The sequence below is a fragment of the Tyto alba genome, unplaced genomic scaffold (assembly GCF_018691265.1).
Source record: "Tyto alba isolate M040663 unplaced genomic scaffold, T.alba_DEE_v4.0 Super-Scaffold_12, whole genome shotgun sequence".
In the NCBI taxonomy this organism is placed as follows: Eukaryota; Metazoa; Chordata; class Aves; order Strigiformes; family Tytonidae; genus Tyto; species Tyto alba.
In genome coordinates, this window is record NW_024881274.1 from 6,555,537 (window position 1) to 6,574,314 (window position 18,778).

The 18,778-nt window shown below is 65.8% G+C and overlaps 1 protein-coding gene across 1 annotated transcript; it reads right to left on the reverse strand.

Moving 5' to 3' along the window:
• On the reverse strand, positions 1 to 18,196 carry LOC116963969 (junction plakoglobin). Its single transcript, XM_042787233.1, has 15 exons — positions 18,122 to 18,196; positions 8,258 to 8,490; positions 7,023 to 7,276; positions 6,224 to 6,462; positions 5,577 to 5,778; positions 5,090 to 5,234; positions 4,627 to 4,730; positions 3,229 to 3,567; positions 2,672 to 2,827; positions 2,417 to 2,536; positions 2,078 to 2,228; positions 1,854 to 1,975; positions 1,564 to 1,603; positions 1,062 to 1,230; positions 1 to 865 (listed from the first exon to the last, which is right to left on the reverse strand). Exons 2-14 carry the CDS (start codon positions 8,481 to 8,483, stop codon positions 1,085 to 1,087), a joined length of 2,244 nt encoding a protein of 747 aa, XP_042643167.1. The 5' UTR covers positions 8,484 to 8,490; positions 18,122 to 18,196; the 3' UTR covers positions 1 to 865; positions 1,062 to 1,084.
• Positions 18,197 to 18,778: the final 582 nt, after the last annotated feature.

Genomic DNA, 18,778 nt, shown 5'->3' on the forward strand with positions numbered 1-18,778 from the left:
GGCTGGGGGGGTTATTTTATTCTTTGCTTTGGTCTATACAAAAACAACTTACAGAAATAATAAAATCTTCCATTCCTGAACCACACTCTAGTAATGTCCATCCCTTTCCGGTGGAAGCATAAAACCACCATCAGATCTAGAGCCTCTTAAAAATGTGTTAGATAAGGGAGAAGGGGACGGAAACACACCACTCACCAAAAAGAAGGGAAACGGGTTAAAATGTGCAACAGAGATCGGTACAAGGACACAGTTCCTAATGCTGGAGTCACTCCTCTATGGGTACTGGTAGGATAGGCAGGTACACAAAGTCAGCTCCCCAACGGCTGATCGGAAAGAATTAAACCGCAGACATCCCGATGGCTAAAACGAAGGTCCTGGGACACGGCACCCTTTGTTTTCAGCAAGCTCTGGATTGGCCTGATTAAGTTAGAGTTTGCAGAAAGCAAAGGGTTTTCCTGTGTTAGATTCCTTTCCTAGAACACTAACACGCAGAACAAATAGTGGGGAAGTTAGAAAGCACAAACTTAAAGACGGCACAAGCCGTTGGCACCATATTAAAAATAAAAAAGAAATATATATTCATAGAAAAGACTATTTTGCCAATGAAAGGTCGCTAACGGTGCAAGGTTTGTGTGTTTTAAAGCTTTAGAAACAGTATCTTGGATGCTGGATGCGGCAGTAGGTGCTTGAAGCAGTCCCAGGAGGAAGGACCTTCTCCACAGACCCACAGCGAAGAAAAAAAAAATCAAAAAATAAAACCTCTTGTGGGAATGGAAAAGTTTGTCTTCTCAGGCACTTCTGTCTTCCAAGTCCTTCTTGTGAATGCTCAGCTCTGGGGCCACCCTCTTCTGTACGGAGAAAACACCTACGCGTGGCAGGAGAGCGCCCGTTACTCGACCGAGGGGGGATTTGGGGGGAGCCCAGAGCCCACGGCCCCCCGAGGCGACGGGGGTGCCGGCCGGCAGCTGCCAGCCCTGCCTCCCCCCGGGGCCCCCACCCCGCTCCAGGGCCGAGCGCGCCCTCCGCAAGCGCCCGCAGCCCGGGCCCACGCCGGCGGCTACCTGGTGCGGGGGCTGCGGGCGCGTTAGGCGAGCATGTGCTCGGTGAAGGGTGCTCGGACGCCGTCGCTGTAGGCGTCCATGGGGTAGTCCCCGTCCATGTCCATGTGCATGTCGATGGGGTCCAGGGGGATGTCGCCCGAGTACATGGGGCGGTAGCCGGGGTCCAGCTCTGCAGGGAAGGGACGGGGCAACCTCAGCTCCCATCGGAGAGATTGTCCCCAAGCCTCAGCCACCCTCCTGCCGGTGTGTCCCCCCCCGGGGCAGCTGCACAGGACGCAAGGGCCACCCACCACCCGCCTGCCCCAAGCCCCCGGGGCCAGCCCGGGCACACAGGGGAGCTGAGCACCCCGCTGAGCACCCCCGGGCAGGCCGGGGCCGGCAGTTTGCTGCCAGCCACCCAAGAAAGGTTTATAAACCCAGCCCGGTTGGGCAAGATGAGGCAACAGCCCCACCGGAGCGCAGCCTGTGGGGGGGCCCGCGGGAAGAGCTGACCCGTACTCACCATCCGAGTAGGGCTCGTTGATGGGGATCATGCTCTGAGCCTGCGAAAGAAGGTGACACAAGTGACGAGGGGCTTCGTGCGCGCGATGCGCGGGGCCGGCGTGGTGCCCAGCCCTGTCCCAGGTACCGCGACCCAGCGCTGCTGGAGACCTGAGGCCACAGCCTGGCCATCCCCCGCCTCCCCGGTCGCCCCCACCCCAGCGGCAGCTTCGGGCGGCGGGACGGGGCCATCCCCAGAGCCCCCCCAGGACGGGGAGAAGGGCTTTCCCGTGAGCCGAGCGGGATGCTCACCGCCTCCCAGGCTGCCGGGTCGTGCTTGAAGAGGGAGTTGGTGAGCTCCACGGAGACGCGCTTCCTGTAGTCGGGGTTCTTGTCCTCCGAGATTCGGAAGAGCACAGCGGCCGCGTAGGTGGCTGCAGGGGAAGGGCAGCAGCCTCAGCTCCCGGTGCCGCGGTCCGGCTGCAGCCGGGGTGATGCCAGGGGGCACAGAGCCCCCCCGCACAGCCCCCACTCACCCGTCCCCTCGTTCCTGGAGTGCAGCAGCTCCATCAGCGGAGCCGAGGCCCCCTCCGCATCGATGGCGTCTGCCGCCTCCTTGTCCTGGGCCAGCTCGCACAGCACGCCAGCCGCGACGCGCTGGATGTTCTCCACCGGCGAGTAGAGGAGCTGCCAGGAGAGATCAGCGGCCACGTGGAGCAGCCGGCGAGGAGCTGTCGTGCTCCTGCCGTGGTCTGACATGCGTGGGTGCCACCCGCCCGGCGCTGCGGCTGCCTGGCCCCGGCACCACGAGGCTGTGCCAGCCGGGTGGGGGGGTGACAAAACGCAGCCCCCGTGCCCCCCCCATCCCCTCTGACCTGCACGAAGAGAGGGATGGTGTTGAGGCGGAAGATCTCCATGCGGTTCATGGGGTCCCGGGCCAGGATGTGCAGCGCCCCCGTGCACCCCTCCACGATCTCCTCCATCTTCACCCCGTCCTGCCAGGGGACAAGCGCTCAGCCGGTGTGCCCCGCGCCAGGGCACGACCACCCCGAGCGTGGGGCACAGGCTACGCCCCAAGGACAGGTCAGGCTTTTGGGGTGCCAGGAGCAGACCGTGCCGTGGGGACTCACTGTGTAGGGCTGCTGCGTGCCAGCTGCTACGTGCCGCTGGGCGTCCTGGTGAGCCTTGACCAGCAGCTGGACCAGGCGGGGGATGACGGCGGCCTCCTGGAGCGGGGCATGGTTGGCCGGGCACAGGGCCAGGTTGCGGATCAGGCCTATGGTAGCCTGGAGGGGAGAAGCGGGGGGAAGGAGGGATTCGTCTCGACCACAGAGCAGAGCAGCATGTGCTCCCCACGGGACCCACCAGCCGGGCCCCCCTCCCCCTGGCTTTCCCACCCCATCCCCCTCCACGGCACAGGCTGACTTCACCTTCCTCCCACACCGGACCCGGCGCCCTCCCCACCGGGGAGGATATCGATCCCAGCCCAGCAGCCGGCACAAACCATTTCCTGCATTAGCCCCCGCCAAGGACGGGGCCCAGCGGCAGCACCCACCGTCGCTGCGTGCACGGCACCAGCTGCAGAGCCCCCCGCAGCAGCACGTCCCACCACAGGCCAGCAGCCGGGGGCTCGCTGGAGCCCAGCCACCGGCTTCCTCCAGCCCCCGACATCCCCCCGGCCCCTTACCTTGACCAGTGGCCACTGGTTGGGCTGGTTGAGGAGCTTGACGATAGCGGGGATGCCGTAGTTGAGCCGCACCGAGTTCTGCGCCATCTCGGCCTCGGGGTGCCGGCTGGTGAGGTGCCGGAGGGCGCAGACAGCCGGCTCAGTGATGTCCTCCTTGTCGCCTGCCCGCAGGATGGTGTGGATCAGGGCCTCCACCCCGTTCGACTGCGTCACCAGGGTCTTGTTCTTGCTGTTGTTGCAGGTCAGGTTGGAGAGGGTGCCAGTGGCACAGGTCAGCACGTTCACGTCGTCGGAGCTCAGCTGGTTCACCAGGATCTTGAGGACACCGTCCAGGCCCTCCTGCAGGAGTGGGGATGGGAGGTTGGACCAGCCCCCCCCGCAGCCCCCGTGTCTCTGGGGAGCCAGAGCTGCTCCCCCCAGGTGGGCTGGACACCCGGCCCTGGGGAGGAGGAGCCCCCTCCTGCCACCGCAGAGAGCACCCAGCCCCTCACTGTGCTCTTCCTCCCAGAACTGGCATCCTCTCCCCTCGAGAGCCAGGCTCGCGTGGCCGCCCTCACTGGAGCTCACACACCCCTTTGCTGCAGACCCCGGCCCTTCAGCACCCCACATCCCGGCCCCATGTGCCCCCCGGCTCTGCAGGGGCCGGAGCAGGCAGCAGCAGCGTTTGTGCCTCCCACAGTGCGCCTTTCCCTGTCCCCCCCGCAGCCAGAGCTGCTGCTCCGGACACATGCAGCTTTACTTAAGAGTTTAATGTGTCCAGCAGCTCTTCTCTGCTGGGAAGTGCAAACAGTGCACCGGGCAGTGCTCCCCGAGCAGTCCCGGACAAGCCGGCAGGCAGCCAGCAGCGGGGCAGGAAGGAGTTAAAGGCGCCAGGGCTGCGTGTCGTCTCCCCCCCCGCCTCAATCCGCAGAGCCAGGGGCGGTTACACGCCAGCACAAATAGTTTCCACGCTGCATCAGGCGCTAATCTGCAGCCCCGGCAGATGGGGAACGCATCCGGGAGGCAGCGATGGGTTGGGGAGAGTTTGGGGTCCCCCTCGCAGCGGCTGCGGCTCGGCCGGCTCCGATGGCAGCTCCGAGCGGGCGGCCACGCCAGGGCAGGCTCGGGGGGGGGGGCTCCGGGAGGGAGGGCAAGCGGCAGCCCCCGCAGGGGACATGGCAGGAGTGCCGGGCAGCCGGCTGGCACGGGAAGGGCCGTGGGCGGGAAGCGGCCTCCCCCGACACCGGGCAAACCCCCCCGCAATGCCAGGCACAGGCGCTGCCCCAGCCCGCGGCTCCCCGGGCCGGGGAACGGCACCAGGACGTCCCTCTGGATTCCACCCCGGCACAAGCAGCGGGCGAGGGGCAGCCCGGAGCCGCCTCCGAAAGGAAACACGACTCGGGGGGCCCGCAGACTCACCTGCTTGGTAGCCACGTCGGAGAGGTTTCGCAGGGTCCAGAGGCAGTTCTGGACCAGCCTGGGGCTGGAGCTGGTCAGGTGCTTGCCCAACGCCTGCATGCCGCCTGCCAGGGAAGAGACAGCAGCACACCCGTCGGCACCCAGCGCTGAGCCAGCAGAGGAGAGGGGGGGCCAGGCACCACCCCTGTGCTGCCGCCCACGCACGGGGCTGAGGCTAACGGGGCTGCGGGAAGACATCTCCCAGCCGGGCCGGGTCCTGCCCACGCACGGCGCCAGGAAAGCACCTCAGCAGCCCTTCAGAGCAAGAAACCAGGCCACACGCAGGTGGTTTCACCTGGCTGTGCAGGGCATCTGCCTGCCTCGCACATCAGCCGGGAGACAGCACCCTCAGCTGCATCATCCTGATGCCACCACCCTCCTCCCCTTCGACACCGGCTCTGCCGCAGCCCCCAGCCCCTCTTACCAGCCTCGACGATAGCGGGCTTGTTGCTGGGGCACACGGACAGCACCTTGAGCACCCGGCTCGTGGTCCAGAGCAGCTTCTCGTAGTTGTAGCTGCGCATGATCTGCACCAGGGCCTGGGGTCCTCCGTTGGCCAAAATAATCAGCTGCAAGACAGAAGCGCCAGGGTCAGGGCGTGCAGCAGCTCTGGGCTGCTGGGACCACCGCTCTGGTTTCTCCAGCTCGTGCCAGGACACAGGTCAGGCAGGAGGCCCAGCCCCTCGGCACACAGGAGTGCTCCGGGTCACCCCCCCCCCCCCCCGGCCACCCCAGCCCCCCGCACGGGGGTCCCTCGCCCCACGCTGCAGGCAGGATGGGCAGCGGCTCCGCAGAAGGGCCAAGACGGTGGGAGCTCCCACCCCTGCCCCCCGGGGCTTCTGTCTGCGAGCAGCAAGGACGGGCAACCACCCCGCTCCTGCCCTCCCCCCCGGCAGGACCCCCGCACCCACCTTGCTCTCCTGGTTCCCGTAGGCGAGGAGCTGAAGGCAGTCGGTGGTGATAGCCAGGAACTTGGGGTTGTTCTTGTTGAGGAGGGGAACCATCTTCTGCAGGCCGTCAGCCAGGCGCACGGCCATCTTGGCCCCTTCCTGGTAGAGCAGCAGGTTGTGCAGGGTGGTGATGGCGTAGAAGAGGACCGACTCGACCGGCGAGCTGCGGGCAGGCGGCACGGAGCCACGTCAGCGCCGGCAGCTGCCTCCGGGCTCGCCAGCGGAACCCGCGGGGCTGCCCCGAGCCCTGACTCCCACCCCGCACCCTTCAGCGGCACCCGCTGCGAGGCCGCCGTGGACACCTCCTCCTCGGGGCAGAGCAAAGCCTGAGCCCCATCCCCACGGACAAGGCGGCGTGGGGGGCCGCTCCCCCTCCTCCTGCCCCCACGCAGGTTCCGACGGCAGCAAACCCCAGGGGCTTCCACAGGCCAAAAGGCTCAAAGTCTCCCTCTTCTTTGTTTTGGTGTAAGCAGGAGGACCCACGTGTAGGGGCAGCGCGAGCCCGCCCCTCCTCTGCCCCCCAGCCCAGGCACTCGCCTGGCTGCCAGCCCGGGGGACACCGCTCGGCTCTGCCGCCCCCTCGGGACCCCCCGCCAGCGCCCTGGTACCTCAGCATCCTCACAAGGGCCGGGATGCCGCCGGATTTGAAGATGGAGAGCAGCCCCTCGCGGTGGTGTGAGAGGTTGTGCAGGATGCTGGTGGTGCAGCGGGCCGTGTCCAGGTCGCTGGTGCTCTGCATGGTGCGGACCACGGCCGCCACGATCTGGGGCGACTGCATCAGGGCACGGCGCGACGCCTCCTTCTTGGAGAGCTGGTTGACGATCATGGCCGCTTTGCTGACAACCACCTGGGGAGGGAGAGGGGCCGGCGCGTGGGAGGGGGCCCCGCTGCTGCCTCTCGCAGCGGGGATCCCACTCTGCCGGGCGAGAGCCGGCCCAGGGCTGCCGCGCGTCGTGGGGCGGCGGAGCCGGCGCAGCAGCGCCGGCGAGAATTGCTATTTTTAACAACCCTCATCCACGATGCTCCAGGAGCTACGCTGCGGTTTGCAGCGGTGGGCAGTGCACGGTCGGGTCCGCAGAGCTGCAGGGGGGAGCCGGGGGCAGGGGGGGGGGATGGCTGCAGCACTGAGAGCCAGCAAGAAACGCTCAGCATCTGTGCAAGGCCAGCGCAGGACAGCCGTGGCCGAGCAGCGAGGACAGGCTGTGTGGAGACGCGGGTGGGCAGAGGTGGGCTCGGTTGCAGGGCGAAGGCAACAGCAGAGTTTTGTGAAGAGGAGGGAGCTGGACGGCGGCCACGAGCCCCGCGAGGACGGGAGCCCGGCTGCGCCTCTGCGGCCGGAGAAGCACGCCCCGCCAGCCCGGCAGCTGGAAGCCCGGAGACACACGCAGGCAAACCACGCTTCCTTACCGGGTCCTCGTCGTTGAGCAGCTTGGTGAGCTCCGGGATGGCGCGGGTGGCCAGCTCGGCGTCGTCCTGGTAGTTGATGAGGTGCACGATGGCCGATTTCAGCATCTGCGAGGGCTCTGCCAGGCGCTGCACGTTGGTCTGCTGCCCCTCCAGCTGCGTGGTGATGAGCAGGGAGCGGTCCTCCACCGTCTCGGGGTACATGGCAGCCCGGACGCGCTGGGCCCGGGTCATGGCCAGCTGAGCCTCCATGTCCGCTGCAGGGGTAGATGGGGGGGCAGCGTCAGACCCGGGCTCTCTCTGCGGAGCGCTCCCAGCCCTGCTTTCCAATTTCAATTAGCTGAGCAAGAGCTTAGCGCAACGACACCGGCAACGTCAGCAGTCCCAGCACGCTCTGCAAGGAGCCGGTGCTTCAAAGTGTAAACAGATACAGCAGCACAGAGATAAGACAACACTCAATTAGGCAGCGTGATTAGGCAGTTGTCACACAAGGCCCATTAATTAAAAAATTAAGGATATTTGCAACTTGGGACCAGCTGGCACTAGGGATTAGGAGGAGGACACAGAAGTCTTCCCCGTCGAGGGTGCCGGGACGAGCGTGACCCGAGGGGCAGAGATGCTGCAGCAGCCACCCACGGTCCCCACCTCTGCAGCACCCAGGCCACGCGGGGCTCGTCCCTCTCCTCGGGGCTCTGTCTCCCCGGGGAGCTGGCGATTAAACCTTCCAAGGACCATGGCTGACAGGGGGAACCGCAGAGGCGAGCGGAGCAAACCAGCCCTCTTTTAAAGGATAAAGGGGAAGCACCTCCCTTGGCTTCAGGGGCTGCGTCTGTCTGCTTCGCCCTCGCAGCAGTGGGAGGAGGCGGGCTGGCCGGCGGGGCTTTACGGCACACACCGGCAGCTCTGCCAGCCGCGCTCAGACAGGTTTCCCGAGCAGGCAGGCAGCAGACAGCCGATCCGCGGGCTGGCATCAGCTGTTCCGAGCTGGAGCCAACCCACCGGCCCGCTCGGATGTGCGTGCACAGCTCAGCGCTAGCGCGGGCTGGCTGCGCGCCGCCTCTACGCAAGAGCCGCCCGACGCGGGGAAGGAGGACGGGAGGGAGCATATTTTAGGCAGCAACGACTCCCGGGGTGTGGAAGGCGGTGTGGAGGAGCGCCCAGGAGGAGCACGGCGCACGGGGGAGGCGGAGGAAGGCAGGAGCCGAGCTCACAGCCGTGCCCAGCCCCGCAGCCCCTACCTTGTGCTTGGCTCTGGCCCTGGCTCCCTCCCTGGCAGTAGCTCGTGGTGGTCGTCTTCTTGATGGTGTACTGCTTCCCGTAGACCTCGTCATCGTCCCCGAGGCACTTGCTGCTGACGGAGGGCACCTGGGTGTTGACGCCGGAGTGGATGCCCGAGTCATAGGTGTAGGTTTGCTGCCACTCCGTCACCTTGATCGGCTGCTCCATCATGTTCATCACCTCCATGGCTGCTCTGCGGGGCAGGGAGGGGAGAAGTTACGGCTCCGGCAGAGCCCAGGTCGCAGCAGCACCCTCCTGCCCCGATCCGCAGGGCAGCCCCCGGCGCGGCAGCCGGCCCCTGCGCAGCCCACGAGCAGATCGAGCAGATCGCTATCTGCCCTCCTCCCCCCACGCGAGATGAAAGGCGGCACCGGGATGACGAACCCCCAGCTCAGCACTTTGCTGCTCCTGTTCAGACACGAACCGCGGCTGCAACCGGCGCAGACCGCGCGCGGCTGGCTGAGCCGTCAGCCAGCGCCTGCCGTGCCGTGCCGTGTCCCACCGCCTCGGTGGCAAAGCTGGGAGCGGGCACAGAGGGACCCCAAAGCCAGACCCCCCCACCCCCACCCCCAGCTGCCCACGGGCTTTTTAAAGACCAGTTTCCAGAGACAGCGCCTGGCAGAGAGCTGAAGACAGCCACAGGGCTCCAAGAATGAAATAAACCTTTTTAGAAGCCCTCTGGGACACTCCTAAAGCATCTAAAAATAACCAGGCAAAGCCACCGGCGCAGCTCTCCCGTGGGTGCTCAACACCACAGCCACCCATGGCACAGTCTGGGGCTGGGCGCCCCCCACGCCGTGCTGAGCACCGCGGGACGGGGCAGCCCAGCGCAGCCCAAAACTCAGGACAAACCAGCCGAGATGGCTTGCGAGCAGGGCCGGGATTCCCTCTGTCTTTAATTTGGGGACGCAGAGGCAGGGAGGATGGCTCGCGGGTTAACCCCTGAGCTCATCGGGGCAGGAAGACGCTCCGGGGCTGTGAGTCACCAGCCCCACATCCAGCCCCCCTGGCACGGCCAGGAGGGGAGACAGAGGCTGGAGACAATGCCACCGCCAACCCACCGCCCAGGCACCCCCCCCCCCCCCCCGGGAGCTCTGCCTCGTCCTCCGGCCACGCAGGGCTGGGGATGAGGATGAGTCAGAGTTTCAGAGGCGATAAGAGGCGAAGGGAGCAGCTGCCGGCCGGCATAGCTGGGCGCAGCAGCAGCCGCGCTTCCAGAGCCGTAATTACCACCTCCACCGGCACTGATTCATGCAGCGAGCCAGACCAGTGCGGCTGCGTGCCCCTGGCTCCTCTCCAGCGGCCCCGGCACAGCTCAGGGCTCGCAGGGACCAGCCGGGCTGGTGGGGCAGCCTCGGGCTCAGCACCCTCCTCGGGGGAGCAGGGGACGAGCCCCCCGCCACGCCAGCGGCTGAGTCAGGGCGTCGGGTGGTGGCCGAGAAGGCGGCTTGCGTGGGGCGGCACGGCAGGGCCCGGCGCGCACGGGCTTGGCGCGGCTCGCCCCAGCGCTGCCGGCTGTTCCCAAGGAGCGGCCGAGCCCTCACGAGCCGCACAGGGAAAAATCCCAGCCCAGGCACATTCCCTCATTCCTGGGGAGCAGCGGCTGGGGGGGAAGCAGGAGCCCCACCACGCTCCCGTCTCCCCAGCTGGATGCATCCTGCATCCATCTCCCCTCCCCGCCACCTTCCCGGAGCCACTGCAGGGCGCTGCTCCTGTCAATTCAATATTTTTTCGAGCTGTCAAGCAGCAATCCGCAGACTAAGTACTGCTCCGGCTCTAATGGGTTGTGCATAATGCATGCTTATAAGGCAGCAACAGAGGGACCCGCTAATGGAGGCCAGCGAGGGCAGGTCGCTCCCACGGCGGGTGTTTCCGTTCGGTGTGGCAGGGCCATGCGTGACACACGGCGCCGGGGGGGAGCCCAGCCCCGCTCCCCACCCCGTGCCAGAGCAGGGTTCGGCCAGGAGAGCCCCCATGCCGAGCCGGGAGTGCCGCGGTGCCGCACGCCCGCTCCGTGTAGGCCTGAGCTGTCGCATCCGTGTTCGGAAGAGCAAGTCCTCCCAGCTGGGTCACCCCGGCCAGGCTGGCAGAGCCTCCAAATTGTGTCGGGAAGCCCAAGAAAGGCAGCGCCAAATCACGCCGGGCAGGAGAGCGCTCCACCAGCACCAGCAGGATCTGGGAATGGTGCGAACCCTCACACATCCCAGCCAGCAGCCGACGGGGCTGGACAAGGGGAGAGCGGAGCCGAGGGTGGGAAAGCTCCCTGCACCACAGGGTGGGTGTAAGCACCCCCCAAGCCGGGGCAGGGACCCCCAGGCAGCAGCCAGCCGGAGCTGGCAGGAGGGGCTGGTGCTGCCCACACTGTCATTTGACCGGTAACATCTGCTCTACAATTTACAGGCATTTGACAGACACTTAATTTTCCAAACCTCCAGGAGCTCAGCTCAGACACCGGCTCCTCACACAGGGCCCTGCATTATGCATGAGCCAGCCCCTGCCACCCCCCCGCCGGCACCCCAGGGACATCAAAAGCCAGCAAAGCTCCTGAGAGCCCAGCCACGAGCTCCGGGAGCAGCCCCAGCCACGCTGCAAGCAGAGCAGGTCCAAGAGCAGAGCGCTCCGAGCACGGTGCCCCACGGCAGCGGGAAGAGGGGCCACGGGGGACCAGCGTTACACGGCTTGGGGGGACTCTCCCACCCCAGGAGCCCCCCCCAGAATGGACCATGGGCACCTTGTTAAACGCAGCACCCACCCTTCCCCTGGAGCATCACCTCCCCACAGCCCCCGAGGGGTTTGCTCACGGCCGTGGGCAGCCAGCGAGGCCAACGGAGCCAACGTCAGACGCGCCAGCAGCGAGCAGTGACATTTGCTGAACCTTGTGTCAAGTGTCCTCTGCCTGTCACTCAGCGAGGGCCAGAGGCCTGACACGAGCTTCTCTGCCATCCTCTGTCCTCAGATGTCCTCCCTCCCTGTCAGCGGGATCAGAGCGAGATGGGCAGTCCCTGGGGGGGGGGACACACACTGGTTACCCCCACGCTCACCTTCAGCAGGAGCTGCTCACGGGCAATGCTTTTGGTGGTGAAGGGCTGCAGTGGGGCAGGACCCCCGCCAGCAGCGACTGGGAGGGCAGCAGCTCATGCAGGAGGAAGCAGCAGGGGGTATTTGGGGCACATGTGAAAACACCTGCGCTGGAGGGGTCGGCCACGAGCACGGGGGACTCTTGGGTGGGCTGAGCCCCCTCCACAACCCAGCCTGGCAGGAGGACAATCACTGATGAGCCCAGCCCTTATTAACCAGAGCAGGGAGGAGAGCCCAGCAAGGGCAGAGCCGTACCAGTGAGCCCCAGCTGAGCCCCCCCAGCCTGCACAGAGCTGGGACCCCAGGGAAACAGGACCCAACGTTGGGAACAGCGAGAAACCCCCTGGGAAAGCGAGGCAGATGTGGGGGACCCCGCAGAGGAGACAGCAGGTTTAGGGGAGCACCTCCAGCCTGCCCCCAGCACCACAACGGGAAATGGGCTGAGCTGTGCCGGGGGGCTTGGGGCAGGCAGGGGCTGCAGCCACCCCCGCACAGGGGAGTCAGGAGAAGGTTAATCCCTCTCCCACCACTTCCCGCGGCCAGGAATGCCGGGGAAGGCAGAGGAAGCTCCCGCGGCTCCAAGGCACCGGCCAGCAGCTCATCCGCCCCCAGAGCCATTTGATCCGTGTCCAGGCAGCATCGCTCCCCCCCCCCCCCCCCCCGGGACACCGTCTGGGGAGGAAATCTCCAGCAAACGCACAGCCCCGGGCCTGACCAGCCCTTCCCTCCAGCCGCCCCGGAGAAGCCTTCGGCCTCAGGCAGGCGGGAGCTGCCCAGAACAGCAGCAGGGAAGCCACGGGGGCCGCTTCATGCAAAAACAGCTACTGCCCGGGGTCTTCCTGGGGAGCAGCGGTCCCTGGGGGGAGCAGCCACGACCCCCAGTGGGAGCGTTACCCTTAAGTGAGCAGCTGGGGGGCACAGAGCACCCCCACTTCCCCAGACCCAGGCAGGGGCTTGCACAGGAGCAGGGACCAGGACCTGGGGGGGGCCGTGGGTGCAGGAGGCAGCCCGAGTACATCGCGTGCGGGTCCCGCCTGCCCTTGTGCCCACGCCGAGCGCGCTGCCCGGCCCCAAGCAGTGGGGGCTGCTGCAGCCCCCCCCCCAGCCATGTCCTCGCACACATCCTTCCTGGCCCTGCCGGGAACAGCAGCACGGAGCTGGCCCTGCTCAGGACCCGCGCCGTGCGAGGGGTGGGCTCAGCTGCGGGGAGCGCGCGGGCGACCGCAATTACAGTCACTCGGGCCCTTCAGAAAAGGAAAGAGGCCGTTAAAGCAATTCAGCGGATGCAATGCAAGAAAAGGCTCTATTTTAGAAGCACTTACGCCACGCACAAGCGCTCTCCTGTCCTCCCCGCCCTCCTGGAGCAGCCGGGGGATTAGCGACCGCTTGCTCAGCCGCGGCACCGGGGCCCTCCCACGGCAAGGGCACCCAGGAGAGAGCTGCACCCCAAGGTCCCCCAGCGCCTGCAACCCCCAGGAGCAACACCACTGCACCGACAGCTAACGAAGCCGGGGCAGTGGCTAACGAAGCTCCCGCAGACACTGCGGCAGACCCAGCGCTCTACAAAAGCTTCAGTGGCTCTGAAGAGGATCCCTCGCAGGAACACGCAGCAGGAGGCGGCGGAGAAAGGAGCTTTTCAAGACCTCAGCAGCATCAATGGAAAACATTAGAGTCAGATCCTGCTACCACGAGCCCTTTCAATGGGGCTTTACAGTGAAGATAAGTGGAAGAATTCAAAGGGGAATGAGAACAGCTTGAAGTTTAATGAGGAGATGGGCAACAGGGGATCGGCTTCTTGTTAGCAAGCAGGCTGTACGGGCGCGAGCCCGCCCTGGCCCAGGCCCTGCACACAAAGGACCCGACAGCCCTTTGTTCGGGCTGCCCAGAGCAGCTCCCGCCTGCCCCACCAGCTCCGAGAAATCCAGGTCGCTCGGGGAAGGCAGCAAAAGGTGCAAGAGCTGCTCTTCAGACCTGGCCCCCTCACTGGAGAGGGCTCTAAAACACGGCTTATTTTTCAGCTGCTCCTGATGAGGTTTTTGAGCTGCTGAAAGGCCCGTGCAAAGCCCCCACTCCTGCTATTCCGGGGGTGCCGCATCCCCCCCGAGTGTGGCAAGACCAGGCTCTCGGCAGCACGGCGGCTCTGCTGGGCCAACGCTCTCCATCAAAGCGGAGCACATTCCCCAAGCCTCTGGAAGTGCCTTGCCTTCACCCAAATTAACAGCTACTGACAGCTCCAGCACACACCAAGTCCAAGCTGTAATATTTTGGCACTTCACCTCACAAAATGACAAGGTATTATCCATCGAGTGCTCTCCCCCTGCCCGCCCGCCCTCCCCCAGCAGATCGTGGGGCAGCCCAGCCCTCGCACGGGGCACCACGGCCCCGGGAAACTCGTGCAAGAGCTGTGCCAAAGCACCGTCTGCTGCACCATGGCCTGGGCTTCCCCGGGGAGCCCCACTGCCCCCGCTGTGCCCAGCACGGCCCCGGCTCGCCCGGCGTCACCTCCCTGCCCCGCACGCACAGCACAGATCCAGCAGCCTTGACTTGGGATCAGGTCCCCCCCTCCCCTCACCGCTCTTGTGCCGCGCCTGCCTGGCTCTGCCCACGTGGGGCGAGCCCCACGGCAGGACCCCCAGCCCCACGGCAGGGTTTGCCTGGGGACATTCACCTGCTGAGGACCCATCGCGGGGTCTCTGGCGGCGCACGACCCCTCCCCGCATCCCCAGCTGCTGGCACAGACACTGCCGCCTGCGGAGGCACCGGGATCGGGAGTTCGCACACGGGCAGATCCCCTCCTCAGCTGAAGTTTGCTGATCTCATTAGAAACTCTGCTGGGAAAGATGGGAGCTTGTCCATGGAAAGGAGAACTGGTATGGTGCAATTAATCACAATAACTCCATCTGGATAGAAAAAAAATAATCATTATTTTGTTTTAAAGAGCACAAAGAACAAGTTGTCCTTTAAGAACATGGTAATTTCATGCTTTAAATTTAGGCTTTGAGGCTCACAGGCTGTTCCCAGCTCCAGTCACAGTGTCCAGAAATATGGGATTTTGTCACCTGGCCCTGATGCTGCTGGAGGAGCCGAGGCAGCGGGGAGGGACCCAGCGCTGCTGAGCCCCGGCTTAATTTCTCCATCCAATTGCATTACATCTGTAAAGTTCAGACGCTTCACAAGAAATTATCACCAGCACCCGTCAGCACCCGGCCTGTCGGAGCAAGTTAATGATTTGTCACCAGGGCTCTGCCTGCGCGTCACAGCGATTACGGCAGGGCTCCTTGCAGCAGCCAAAGCTCTCTCCCCCCACCAGGCACTTTATCCAGCCACCCACCCCCAAAAACCACGCGGGACCACAGCGCACCCCACGCCACAGGGTCCGTGCCTCCCCCAGCACCAGAGCAGGCTCCCCCCGGGGCGGGCACTGCTGCTCACTTGCCCTCCCCACCTCCCACGGGTTGGATCACCTGGGCGTGGGATATTTGGAAAACACCGAGCATTCCACCTCCACCCAGCCACCAGCTCCTGCTCGGGGTCTCGGAAGGAGCCCAAGGACTCGCTCGGGTCACACGAGCTGCCCGACGAGCGCCGGCATCCACAGGCACAGCACGAGGCTCCTGCCCTCTTTGCAAAGCGATTTCAGAGCCGAGCGACTGAGGCATGTTGAAATGCCTCCGGGCCTGTCAGCAGCCGCAGCAGAACCCATCAGGGCCAGCATATTTAGAAGGGTATTTCAAACCTTTGCCTAATTAGAAACATCTCCATCTCCCCCCGCAGCCGGCGACGAGCCGCGCAGCATTCCCACGCCAGAGGTGGAAGCAGCGGGGGCGAGGAGCTCAGCCCATCCAGGCACCTGCACGGCTCCAAAGCCAACCCAGTTTAAGCATAGACATGGTGTTTAGCTGCTTCTGTCAAGTTTTAAGACTTGCTTTGGAGAGGGATTACTCGCACCTTCACGCTCCCACTGTCCTCCACCACTTCACCAGTGTCCATGGGGAAGGGGGGGAAAAACCACCCTCCCGCAGCAGAGAACACTGCAGCGATTCAAGGCACCGAGGCGGCACTGGTGTCCTCCCGAGCTGCCACCCCAGCTGCACAGACCGACCCGGGACACCCCACAGCCTCACGGGACTGAGAGCCCCCACCCAACCCCTGGCTCTGGGTGATGCTGAGTGCCCCCCACACCCTGTCTGGGTGGGAAAGCACCACCTGAAATCAAGGCAAAAGCTGAAGCCCAAGGTAGGCTTGTACTGGTTTAATAGAAATTAAATTTCTTTTTAACTTCTGTTAATTAGAAGCCAGTCTAATTTAAATCCTCAGGACTAGCGCAAGCCTCGGTACAGATGCTGCAATTAAAGTCTTGCAAGTTCTCTGCAAAGAGCCTCCTCTTCCGCAGCTTGCGGAGCGGGGGCCAAGGGCAGCTCCGCTCCCAAAGGCTCTGCCATCTGCGAGCGGCAGCGCGCCCGGCAGCAGCGCCGTCTTAAACCCCGGAGATCTGGAAGTGCGATAAAAAGCCAAATCCCATCAAGTGCTCCCACACCAAACCACAGCCTTGAAGGGAAACCATCGTCACAGGAACAGCCTCAGCTGAAAAAGCCATGCAGCTGCACCACAGTTGCCCGCCCCAGCTGCTAAGGCTGATTAAGGATTTCAGGTGGGGGAAACAAAGGGGAGAGTTAATGGGATTAGGACAGCACTGAATATTACACTGAAACACAGCACTAGGACTAGAGGGGAAATTCTCCAAGGTCCCCAGCTCCAGCCAAACCACGAGCCACCCACACTGCTGCGGCGGCCGATGCTCCGGGGACAGTGCACAGATCACTCGTGGGCCCAGCCCCAGCAGACACAGCCCCCACCCCTGCCCAGCTCGGCCCCACCGGGATGCACGCGCTTCCTGGAGCCGGCGAGGACGCGCCACATCGCCCAGACAATAGACCGTAAACGCCATTGTCTGGAAGTGAGGGCCCTGCCGCGGCTGCCCCACCTTCCCCCAGCACCCCCTGGGCGCTGGGGACCCACATCTCCCCCAGCACCTGAGCAGGAGCCAGCCCTGGAGGGGAAAACACCCCTCAACCACCGACGCCAGGAGCAATGCGCGTTCCTGTCCTGATGGCCAACTTGCTTAAGCCAAATTAGCAGTAAAATGGGTTTTTCATAACACTTTATGGAAATCCTCCAAAGCGATGAACAATACAGGCTTCAGATGTGCAAAGCCTGTTTCATCGGGTACCCCACACCCTCCCAGGCGACTCTGATAACACCGACAAGGACGCAGAAAGGGACCTTAAAACCTCCCCAGGCCCGTTACGGGCTGGGCTGGACGCCCAGGGCCGTGAGCCGCCCCCACAGACACTGCACCCGCCCTGGCTGGGGGTGACAGCCCGAAGCGAACCCCCCCCAGGCACCGCTCCAGCCCCACGGAGCGAACGCCCCCGGGGCACCGCTCCAGCCCCAGCCCCACGGCAGCTGACAGGGAGACGCTTGGCCCCCGGCTCCCCGCCAGCAGACAGAGGTGAGACCGCCGGGTGTCAGGGCTGGCGAGCAGCACCAGCGCCCAAACCAGCACGACGTGGGCTGGAGCGACTGCGGGGGCCGGGACCAGCGGGGTCACGGGGCGTCCCCAGCTCCCACCACCCTTCCGAAGCCGACAGGAACTATCCCCCCGGACACGGGGCTCACGCAGGCACCCCGACAGCATGGCAGGAAGGTCGGGGGGGTGCAAGGACGCTGCAGCCTGTCAAGAGTGGGCACAGGCTGCTGCCTTCACACGCGTGCAGGCACGACAGCGGTGTGGGTCCCCCGGGACCAGCCCCGGCAGGCCGCTGCCCTTCACGCTGCTCACAGCGCAAACGTCTCCCCAAGTTGCTCGTACAACAGCCTACGTCTTCCCTCTCCGGGCAACTCCCAGCAACGTTTCAGCATTATCCTTTCATCTGTGCTGTAAACCTGATTAATTAAGCTAATCACTCGACTAACACAATTAGAGTGCTCTCTCCTCTGCAAACACCAGACAAAAAGCCGAGTTTCGCTCCCCCCCCCGCCCCGTTTTCCTGCGCGGATATCCGCCTGCTGCTCGCGGGGCTCACCGGGGTCCCCCCCCCCCCGAGCAGAGCGGTGCCCGGGGCTGCCCCGGCCCTCGGTGGGGCTGGCGGGGTGACACCGGGACGCCCCGAGCCTTGCTCGGCCCCCCCAGCCACGGCAGCCCGGGAGAGCGCTTTGCAAAGCGGGCTGCGGGTGCGGGGCAGCCCCCGGGGCGGCCTCGAGTGGGCGCGGCGGCAGCACACGGCCGTCAGGTGTGACTCAGGCACGGCAGCCGTGGCACCCAGCAGCCACGCGTTACGCAAGAGCCCCACGGCCACCTGGGCGAGCAGCATGCCAAGGCCTCGCCCGCAGCCCCGCCACCGCCCCGACGCCTCGCCCGTGGAGCCGCGACTCCGAACGCGCCCGGGCGGTGCCGGGGCCGAAGCCGCCGCCGGACACCGAGTCGGGACCCACTCGCAAACTCTCTCCCGCAGCGCCGGGAGGGGAGCGGGGAACCGGGACCGCCCGGCCGACCCGCGGGGACCCGCCCGCCCGGATCCGCGCAAGGCGAGGCTGCGCTCCGCTGCCCCGTCCCCCGCGGCGCTGGCCCCGGTCCCACGCGGGACGAGTCGGGGCTCCGCCGGGACGGGACGGTCCCGGGGCGGCCGACGCTGCCCGCCCAGGCCCCCCGGCCGCCCGCAGCCCCCCGGCCCGGCCCCGCTCACCTGCGCGGCGCTCCCCTGCGCGGGCACTGCCGCCCGCCCCGCTCCTGCCCGAACAAAAGGCGAGCAGCGCCCCGCGCCCCGCCCCGCCTCCCCCCGCGCCGCCGGGACGCTATTGGGCCACCGGCACGCCCGTCAATCCCGCGGCCGGCCGGGCACCGCCCCCGCCGGACGTGTTTATCCGCTCTCCATTGGCGGGGGCGCGGCCGCCCCGCCCTCCGCCGGCAGACGATTGGACAGCGGGGCGGGGGTGGGCGGGGCGCGGCGGCGGGCGGGGAAGGGCGCGACCGCGAGGGGGACCACCTGGGTGACGTCACTGGGCGTGGCCGGGGCCCCACCCCTGGGCAAGGGGCGTGGCCGGGACGTACCTGGGCAGGGCGGGGGCACCCCCGCGGGTGCGTGGGGCGCAGGGAGCCCTCCCACGCCACGGTGTGTGCGTGAGGGGCAGAGACACCCCCCCCCAGGGCAGGCGTGGGGGTGCCGGGACCCCTGCGAGGGAGCTCGGGCCCCCCACGGCCTCGCCCCCGAGTGTGTGTCCCTCCCACGGGCAGCGCCCACCTTCACCCCCACACACCTCCGGCGTCACCCGTGGGCTGCGGACAGCGCGGTCTCGCGGTGGGCTGCAGCGCTGCCGTGCGGCCAGCACCCGGCCAGGGGGGG

Bases quoted from the DNA above. Each gene is read 5' to 3' on its own strand.
- LOC116963969 (XM_042787233.1), bottom strand. From the start codon at position 8,483: ATGGAGGTGATGAACATGATGGAGCAGCCGATCAAGGTGACGGAGTGG. The intron at 7,277-8,257 runs GTAGGGGCTGCG...CTACCCCTGCAG, and splicing joins GGGCCAGAGCCAAGCACAAG to CGGACATGGAGGCTCAGCTG. The intron at 1,604-1,853 runs GTGAGCATCCCG...CTTCTTTCGCAG, and splicing joins ACCCGGCAGCCTGGGAGGCG to GCTCAGAGCATGATCCCCAT.